This window comes from Pelodiscus sinensis, chromosome 4 (assembly GCF_049634645.1).
Source record: "Pelodiscus sinensis isolate JC-2024 chromosome 4, ASM4963464v1, whole genome shotgun sequence".
Classification (NCBI taxonomy): domain Eukaryota; kingdom Metazoa; phylum Chordata; order Testudines; family Trionychidae; genus Pelodiscus; species Pelodiscus sinensis.
In genome coordinates this window covers 23,336,303-23,347,020 of record NC_134714.1, presented here as the reverse complement: position 1 = coordinate 23,347,020, position 10,718 = coordinate 23,336,303, and the positions used below count along the sequence as shown (strand labels likewise).

Genomic DNA, 10,718 nt, shown 5'->3' with positions numbered 1-10,718 from the left:
GTTTTAGACATTCCTGTCAGAACTGAGAAATGAACTGAGAAAACCATGATCTGACATAAAGCTTGATGACGATCTATGTAGCTGAAAAATCTTTTTCTAGGAAGTGGCAAGCTTTTTCCTGGGTAGGCGGTGAAGTGCTATTTTGGTTCAGAGGGGGGCCACAAATAGGATTATTGCATGGAAGGTGAAAGCTTCACAATAAAGTCAGTGGAAATGGTAGCCCACAGTTGAGTTGGAATGGGCAAGGGTTGAAGACCTCAGAGTGGTTTTGAGCAGATGCATTTGGTCCAGGCACACACTTCACGGAATTTTATTTAGCTCTTGACTGAGCTGTGCAATCATGACCACTAGAAACTCCTTATGATTAGACTTCAGGTCTTGAGGTGGCTGAAATGCCCTGCAAGGGGTGCATCATGACGTGACTGCATAACTTATAGCCGTGATTGCCTTTTCAGAGCATAGATGCAATCTTTATGGTAGAGGACCCAGTCTTGGAACCTGAACCTGGGGGCTGGTAGGGCATCAGTGTTCTCCAGATCTGTCCAGTGAAGGTGGCATTGGGTAACATGGCACAAATTGACTCCATTAAGTTGTTGTCTACTCTGCCATTGATGAAGTGGGATGCCTCGAAAAACATAAATGGAGTTTTCTAACCCAGTCCCAAATACTTGACCTTACAGGATAGTGCAATAACCTTCCAATTTCCTGCTCCTGGGCAGTATGTGAGTATGAAGTCAAATGTGGCGAGAAAATGCATCAACGTATCAGTTGTTGATTTAGGTGCTAGTGAAATCTAGGAACTGTTGGATCCTGCAGGTGTCCTTTGGTGTAGACCAATCAAAGATGGCCACCATATTGTAAGGCTGTATGGTTAATCCCATGGAAGAAATAATGTAATTGAAGAATTCTATTGTATCCTGGTATGACAGGGCGCCTGCCCTGCACTGGCCCTTTAAGGCCAAGACTCAGGCCCTGAGCCGGGGCTGAGCCCAGAGAGGTCAGCTGAGGCCATTAGGGCTAGTGAGAGCCCAGCTGACAGCTATCTAGTGCAGCACAGTTGGCTTGGAGAGGCCAGCTGAAGCCGTTAGGGCTAGTGAGGGCCCAACCAGCAGATATATAGAGAAGCACAGTTTGCTTAGGGGGGAGAGCCAGTGAAGAGCTGACTGCAGAGGAAGCAGGAGCTCCCAGGAGGGAAAACAGCTGGGGCTAGCCAGCTAGGGTTGGGAGAGGGCCACCCAAGACTACCCCTGGCTAGGGGCTGGAGGCAAGGCTCAGGGTTTGGAGGCGGATTACAATGCAGCCTTTGGAAAGCGGGGCAGTAAGGATAACCCCAATGCCAATGATGAGCAACCCGTACAGACTGTAACCTGCCCTGAGAGGGGCTAGATGAGGACAGTCAGGGGGTACTGAGGCATGGTGGGGGGTGTGCACCTTGACACCTGGTCATATTCATCTTTTCTGAGCTTTAAAACAGATGATGTTGGCAAAGTCTTTCTAGAATGCAGCAGACATGATAATCAGGCTTCTCATGATTGTCAGAAAAGATGACTGTCATCCAGATAAATGACAACATAGCAGTATAACACATCCCTTGGCCATTGTTAGAATATAGTACGCTGGGCTAGATGGATCTTTGGTCTAACCCAGTAAGGCTGTTCTTATGTTATTATGATGTATCAGGACCCACTCAATCATGGTGAAAGTATTGAGGATGAGTAGGAATGCCACCCCAGACTAGACTCCCATAGCAGAGTGTGGGGTTTAGGCTTTCTCTGACCAGGAATGGAAATTAGCAGGATCACCCAACACAAAGTGTCCTGGTCCTCCACAATATAGACATAGTCCCAATGCCTGACACTGTCTTCACACAGCATAGCTTCATGAGTTAAGGTGGCAGGGAAGACCCTCAAGATTGGTGAGCAGGTGATGCTATTGCTGGCAGAATATAGGAAGCTCTTGGTGACATTCCATCAGGTAGTTGTCTGTCTTGATGCTGAGGTCAAACTAGGGTCCAGAATGCGAGGGGAGTCCTTGTGGGCAAGCTCATGTTTTATGTCATTATCTAAGATGAAGTGGAAATAACATCGCTGCACAGCTTTGTTCCATTCAGTATTCTCTACCAAGCAGTAGAAATCTGCTACATGTTGAGCAAAAAACTGACCTTCCTGCCACAATACCTGAAGGGTGGCCTTGGATGTACACTCACAACTAGGGCTGTCAACAATCACAGCCATGGTTTGAATGATGTCTTCAAGCTTCCCCAGGAGCAGGCTTGCTTTCTCTAGGAGTGGGGATTCCCAGGCCAGAACCTGCCTAATCTGTATTGGACAGTGGGGAGCAACTGCAGGTTCTGGCATTAATTAAGAAACCCACAAAATATGCCCGCATCACTATTAAACTTACCAGGCCCGGGAATCTTCGGGGTTCATGTGGAGCAGTGGATGGAGTTGAGGGTGGTGCTGCCTGTCTGTGCAGTGCATTGTTCTGTGCTTGTAGGGCCACAACCTGGCATGCAGCATAGTGGCTGGGGCCTTCAGGGTTTGTACAATACCCCATATTCCTGGCAGGGAAATACTGGCTAGGGGGGATCCACAGCACCTGCCAATCTGGATCTCTTGTCAGCCTAGTTCCCTTCTGTTTACCTGTGCTGCTCAAACCATCAGGAGACCAGGCAATAACAGTCAGGCCTAGTGGTCAGAGTCCAAATGCCAGAGCCACACATTTAAAACATGTTTAATCTCATTTATTTTAATGGACTTAAGCCCACATTTAAAGTTGAACACGTTCTTTGCTGACTTGGGATGGTGGAGTGAACTGAGAGACTTTATCCACTGCTCAAAATCACAGAATCAGAGTTCTCTGCCAGCAACAGAAGTCAAGTTTCCCAGCACATGTTCAGAGCACTGCAACATACCTTTCATGTACGGTGAAGATTATTTTAGTTATTACAAAATTACTTTTATTGGGGTAGCAAATTAGAATATGGATAACTATCCTGAAAGTAAAAGGTTTCATGTTTGAGTTTAATGCCTCAGCTGTTTTAGTTCCATGAGTAATTTACCTTTATTACAAAATCAAAGGGATATAATGTTTTACAGAGTGATTACTTTTCTTCTTCTGGTTTTATTGCTACAAGGATTATATTTAATTATTTTATTGCTGAACTCTAGTAACCATATCTGTGTTATACTTACTGTTTTTTTTAAATAATAAAGCCAGTATAGAAGCATTGCCCCAGGTATGCATAAGTACCTTCTGGTTTGATAGAACTTGAATATGGTGACTAGACAATCTCATGGCCCAGATCATACACAGAGAATTACTTTCATCTCAGTTTAAGGTACGATTCAATCTCAATTCAGTTTGAATAAGACCCAAAATCATGGTTATTTTTTCCAGCTATTACTGTGAATTACAGTGTATCTCACTTAGTCCCTATGGATAAAACCCAAGAAATAATAATAATACTATAAGTCGCCAATAGGACCATTTTTCAGCAAAGCACTCAAACACATTCATAAATAAATTCCTATTCAGCAAAGCACTTAAAGGACTTGTTTAAGTATTGGGTCTTAACTGACTTGTTCAAGATTACAAAGCAAGTCCGTGAGACCACCTGGAGTTCTCTTGATGGTCTCTCCTCTCCTTTCATCACAAAACCACCCTTCTCTCTGTAGGTGAGTAATCTTTCTATTTTTCCTGTATGGTTTCTATTACATAATGTACCCAGCACATTAGTTGGATTATAATTAAGGGGATTGTTGTACTTTTGCTTTAATACTCATGAAGTGCTTCTCTTGAATTGACTGCTTGCTTAACTTTTGGGTCATAGCGTACTAGACCACAAAGTAATAAACAAAATGAGGCACAGCATGACACAAAAGTGATTTGTGATTTTCAGAATCATTATTAAAACTATGATGGCCATGGTCACTGACAGCATGGACTGGATCTAAAATAATTAATATTAGTTTTCTATTCTGTTTCAATTTCTAATATACTGAATTATTTTGGAAAAGAGCAGTTCTTAATACAATTTTTGCAGCATGCTTTGTTGATCTAAATGAAGTGATGACACATCACATTCCACAGATAGCATGATAACCCTTCAGCTCGAGAGAGAGTCTGCTTCGTTTTTGTTCATTCCTAGCTAAATCAATTGATGGGCCAGCCAACAAGTTTCTAACTAGAGCATTGGTAAAGAGGGACAAGAAGAAAATATATAAGAATAAAATAGATTATGTTCTTATAGGCTATGTCTACACTACCAGGTTATTTCAAAATAAAGTATTTTGAAATAGTAACTCCTGAAATAACTCTTTTGAAATAAGCTTATTCCTCTTCACAAGCAGGAGTTGTTATTTTGAAATAACAAGCCCATTATTTCAAAATAATAATGCTCACCTTGTTATTTCAAAATCAGGGGAGTTATTGGACTCATCTAGACTACGCTAAAGTGTGGAATTTGCATATCCTCTTCCGCTTTTGAAAGTGAGATTGGAACTTTCAAAGGGAAAGTAATTTAAATGCAGCTTTTTCAGCAATCCCCCCCTTTTCGAAAAAAACCACTCTTCCTCAAAAAATGAGGTTTATGCGGCTTCTCGAAAAGTGGGCGGGGGGGGGGAGGGTTCGCTGAAAAAGCCATGTCCAAACTACTTTTGCTTTTGAAACCTGCGGAATTTGCATATCCTCTTTCAACACTTTAGCGTAGTTTAGATGAACCCATTTCGAAATAACTCCCCAGTGTAGACTGAAGAATATTTGTAATGTGTCATTGCTGGCCTATGTTTTTCAGTACACATTGTTTTAACAAATGAAACTGAGGAAAGAACTTCTAGCTTTAAAAAAGTTCAGAAGAAAGTACATCTTTTGCATATAGGCCCTACTTTGGCAAAGTACTTAAGCACACGTTTAACTTTAAGCACATAAGTATTCAATGGAAATTCTCAGATCAAGCACATGACAAAGTGCTTTGTCAGATAAGGACCACAGTCTTCTGGATATGTGCAGGGCAGGATTTACATCTTATGCAGCTTTACGTACAGCATCTTCAGCACCCTCTTGTCTAAAGCTGAGTTTCGTGTTGCACAGTTTTAGAGGGGTTGTGTACTTCTAGAACTCCAGCACCTCTAGGCGCATGCCTGCTGTGCCTAATTAGAAATCCAGTCTTGCGTATGTGTTTTAATTTTACTTTGGTGATGTGCTACACATTGCATATATTAAGGAATGGAGTAATAGGTTTCCTTTATTGTGAATGCAGACTTTACAGTAATAGTTGCCAGCCAAAACAGGTGCACCATATTAATGAGAACTCATGGGAGTAGCAGTGTTTGTATCTTTCATATGCCTGTCACAGATTGAATTGATTGACTAAAACTGAATAAGAAACCAAACCTGCCTCTTCTCCCAAGATTTCATTGTTGTCTTATGGAACAGTAGCTTATTTTCTCCTTATTTTTTATAGAACTGGTCAATTTTTGTGCTGTTAGACAAATATTTTCATTGATCATCAAATAATTTAGATGACAATTAGTTTACTCAGTGTTTAGCCAAATGAGCAAATACAACAAATCAAATAAAACATTTGATGAGTATTGTTAATATTTGCCGAGTAACTGATTTTTTCCAATATAGTCTAATTATTTATGCTAATGATCCTATTATTAGAGGTCAGATTAGAGTTCATATTGGATCATATTAACAATGACTTCATAGGTAATTGAATAGTTACATTGTGCACATTAAGTATATCTAGCTAAATAATGCCTACTATATTGTTGATCTATTGCCTAATTCATAAGAATGGGAAGAAAATAACTTATAGGAACCTTAGAATCCATTTGTTTCAAATAATTCTTCAGGATCTAATCCAATTTCTTCATGGAAAACTTTTGTCAAGGGAAGCTGGTTTGGGCCATCTATTTACCATTTTAAAGAACTAATGACTGCAGACCAGAAGCATGTAGAGGTTAATCAGGATGGAACATGATTGAAGCAACTGATATCAAAAGGCAATTGGAATTGCTTCTGGAAAAAGTACTGATGAAAAAGCAAGATGAGATTGGGATAGGCAAAAGGACGGGCATGCTGGGTTGGATGGCACTTTTACTTTCTCAGTCCAATTTTTCAGGCAGCTTGAACACAAATGCCAATTTTCTGTTCACAACTGATTGCTCCTGAAAAGTACAGCTGGCTGACTTTCCCATGCAAGTGGATGTGAGTGCAAAACGGGATTCAATCCCATTCTGGATTTCTCAGTGATTTATGCTGGCAAAAGTGGGAGCATAAAATTAGAAGTGAGGGCTGAAAATCAGACAAAGCAAAATATGATTGAGTTAAAGCAGAAGTGTTCAAGGGAGATCGTGGGTACCTAATGGGAATTGTGCTATTGCCTTCACTGTGGCCATTATTTCACCCCATAAATGTATCAATATAGTCTTTAGGGTGTAAATTCTGGTATTGGTACACAGATCGGGAGAGGGGGGGAAATGGCCACAAAAAATTAGTGGGTAGCATAATGACTCAGTAGTAGCCCAAATGATGATATGCTCAGCAACAACAGGAGAGCAATCTGTTATTATCAGTCATCTTTGCTATGAGTTATTAAAAACGGCGCTATGGCACCAGTTTGCCAAAAAATATTCAGAGTTTAGATTGTCAATGGAGTGGGCAATCTAAGGTTTGCTTAAGAGCTGCTGGCACAAAATTCACAATTTGTAATTTCCCAACCTATTGGTTGTATAAAATGATTTTGGGAGTGTAAACTTTATTGTCGATCATCAAATCTAGGCTAATAGTCTGAGGGGAAAATCAGGGTAATGATCAGTGATCCATCTAAATTATTAATGCTGCTTAATAACTTTCCAATATGCAGTTGTCTGATGTACTGAGCTCTCACCGGGCTTGACTCTGCAGGGCCCTGAGCACTCAGGCCTTCATCCGGGAATGCATTTAAACTTATGCTTATCTTTAAGTGCATTCTTGAATTCAATGGAACAACTCACATGCTATATCAGGACCAAAGTGCTCAGGACCCATTTTTCTCTATTTTATATCTGATATAGGAAAAATATCGCTCAGGGCGAATTGCTCAAATTCGGGGCTTCTTGCAGCCCTCAGACTGGAGACCTTCCCAAACAGGCCACAAACCAGTCCCACAGAGCGCTTCAGATGCCTGCCTGAAACCTCACGAGCAAAACCCCTCCGACACCCCAGCAATATCCGTGCCCCAGATACCCCCGGGCCTCATACACAGGTGAGGGGTCTTAGAACCCAATCTCACCTACCCCGAACAAGTTCTGTCCGGTTTCAAGAAACCAGCCACAGATCCCTGGTCAATTTACCCTCTGGACCTTACCCACAAATCATGCTGAGCCAATCCTTTAGAATCTAACATCTAAAGGTTTATTTCTACAATAAAGAAAAGCATGAGAGTAAGGCTGTTAAAGGATAGTACTTTACATGCATCAAATCTCCCAGTTCTCGATGCAGGCTCTAGCAGAGATGTTACAGCTGCTGGCTTAAAAGTCCTTGTTGCGCATCCTGGGATCGGGATGGGTCCCCAGTTCTTTCCGGCACTTCGATCCCTGCATTGCTGCCTCTGGGATGAAGTGCTGAGCTGAGTACCAAGATGGAGTCAGCCACATGGCATCTTTATACATCCTTCCTGGTCTCTTCTTGGCTGCAGCAGGTCACCTGGCCAGCGGCCTATCACTGTGTTCCCTGCTGGTAGCCCTTAGGTGTCGATCACCATTCCCAAGATGTGTCCTTGGCCCATTGAGTGCTACTGTCCCACAGGGCCTCGCTAATTAGCATGTCCATAGGCCAGGCTCTGCCCAATGCTCAACCACATTCAGAGAGACTTCCAGTCTCCATACAGATTACAGATTCCTAACTCCACACACAGACATAATACAGATATATGAAGAGCAGGTACAGAATCAGAAGAAAGTAAGCTTTTGTTTGACCCCTCACATGGCCCCCTTTGTACCACTTTTGGGGAGAACACCCCCTCCCCATGGGTGCAGCAGTGACCCGGTTGCTCCCCTCACAATCCAATAATGTGACAGGCACTTCCAAACTTTTGAATGATGAATCATGTAAACCTCCATGTTTCTTTAATGCCATTTTCAAGTTCATACTTATGATATTTTGCCATCATTCAAAAGGTTAAACAGTAAAAATGGCCCTGGAAAGAGCTGACGGAAGCCAGAGTGAGTTTTGCTTGTGGGCACACTACTGGTGTCAGGGAATTCAACCATAGCTGCACAACAAAAAGCCCCCCTAGGTTAGAGAACCCTTGACCCGCTTTCTGGGAGATCCCCAGAACCTGTTGCTTTTGCTACCTATGTCAACAGCTCTTCATCTTTTGATAATTGAATCACAATGGACATCTTTATGATCTGGACCCATGGCCAAGAAACACTGGATGCAATCCACAGAGACTTTAACAACCTATACCCCACCATCAATCTCAGCCTGGACCATTCTACACACGAGATCCATTTCCAGGACACCACAGTACAAATCACCAATGGTAAATTAGATACCATAATCTACAGAAAACCCACTGACTCATACAGTTACCTACATGCCTCCAGCTCCCATCCAGAACATACCATACGATCCATCATCTGTAGCCAAGCCCTTCGATACAACCGCATCTGCTCTAATCCCACTGACAAAGACCAGAAACTTCAGGATCTCTACCAAGCATTTATAAACCTCAATTACCCACTCAGAGAAATAAAAAAACAAATTTAAAGAGCCAGACGAATACCCAGAAACCATCTACTTCAAGACAGACCCAAGAAAACCAACAATAGAACACCACTTGTCATCACCTATAGCCCCCAACTTAAACCCGTCCAACACATTATCAATAAACTACAACCTATACTGGAACAGGATACTACACTCTGAGAGGCTCTGGGAGACAGACCCATAGTCTCCTATAGACAACCACCTAACCTCAGGATGATTCTTACCAACAACCATAGGACATACCACATTAATACCAACCCTAGAACTTTCCCTTGCAACAAATCTTGTTGCCAGCTTTGTCCACATATTTACTCTGCTGACACCATCATTGGACCTAATCATTTCAGTTACAAGATCAAGAACACATATTCCTGCTCATCCAGAAACATAATTTATGTCATCATGTGCCAACAGTGTCAGTCTGCTATGTATATTGGACAAACTTCTCAGACACTTCACCAAAGAATCAATGCACACAAAACAGACATCAGACAGTTTCACAAAGAAAAAACAGTTTCTTGCCACTTCAGCCAGACTGGGCATTATCTCAGCGACCTCACTACATGCATCCTGCTTCAAAGAGACTCTAACACCAAACTAAAAAGGGAAGCCTCTGAACTGTCATTCATGCTTAAATTTGACACTTTATGAATAGGCCTTAACAAAACTGCTAATTATCTTACCCATTACAAAGATAGCTTCTCCAATTATCACTCCTAATATCATTATCTCATAGACACTAAGCTCACCCCCTCATCCCCCGTCTGTTCTAAAATCTGATTTGTCAATTTTATGTGTGTTCACTTTTTTTTATTGTATCCCTTTGGTATATATGGTCATGCCAATTTTCTTCCACAATTTGATCTGAAGAAGTGGGTCTGGCCCACGAAAGCTCATCACCTAATAAACCATCTTGTTAGTCTTTAAAGTACTGCATGGTCCTCCTGTCTTTTGTTTTAGCAAGACCAGACTAACACGGTTACATCTCTATTACAATATAGAGTAAGGCCTTGTTGCACTATCTTCTTCTCTCAGATTGGTTATAAATAGTATTTCACCAGATGTATGTTTGTAGCTAGTGTCATAACATAACTGTGCGTGCCAAGCATGCTATTGCTTGTTCTTTTGTTACATGCAATGTTGCTTAGAGTTTGTCACTGCTTTAGGAAGAAAGAAAAAGTTCTTTGCTTCACATGTTGATATGGATGTTCTGTCTTGGTTACCAGCCAGGTACACAGGGGTTTTAATGGACAACCAGCACCCATTCCCTTTCTTTTTCATTTAGCATTTTCTCCTTTGAATTTTAATTCTCAATAGGATGAGCCAAAAACTACATGCTTTGTCTTCTCCTCTCCCACTACTGCAATCTTGGATTCAGATAACTCAGATGTCTGTGTCTTGGATATACTGGGTGGAAAAAAGTCCGTTACCACTTGTAGAAACAGATATTAGCACAGGATTGATGAAAAGTAAAAAACATGCCATTTTTGGAACATCTATGATTGAAGGGAAATTTTTCAGAAATCAAATTGTTTTCCCAGCTGGCTTAAAACCTCTACTAGGTTCCATAATGGAGTGGACTAGGCCTTGAGGCTACCTGTTGGGAGTCTCATGGCCCTGCTACACTCCACTACAGAAAAGGGTAGTGGATTGTGTCCTCCAAGTTACCTAGTGGAAAGAAGCCTCCAAAGTTCCTGCTCAGTACTAGATTAGGAGCCTTACAATCCAGCCAGACCAAACAAGGATACCATGATGGTAAATGACTGAGTCCAGGAAGGGTTATTGGACATTTTGGACTATCTATCTCCAAATGCAGTTGTTTATTTTGCACATGCATGACTCTGCCAGAGGGCTGAGTCACCAAAGACCTATCTGACAAGTGCAGCAGCTGACAAAAGGCATCGTAAGCAGCGAGAAAAAGCCTTCAGGCATGCACACACGTGACCAGGAGGTGC

The 10,718-nt window shown here is 41.8% G+C and overlaps 1 protein-coding gene across 1 annotated transcript in view; it reads left to right on the top strand.

Annotated features, from left to right (window-relative positions):
• The first annotated feature begins 607 nt into the window (after window positions 1-607).
• Window positions 608-10,718, top strand: part of DLK1 (delta like non-canonical Notch ligand 1) — an 80,053-nt gene continuing 69,942 nt past the window's right edge. The window contains exon 1 of the mRNA XM_075926561.1: window positions 608-2,921. Within this exon, the coding sequence (XP_075782676.1) occupies window positions 2,892-2,921 (30 nt within the window). The 5' untranslated portion in view covers window positions 608-2,891. The remainder of the gene's footprint in view (window positions 2,922-10,718) is intronic.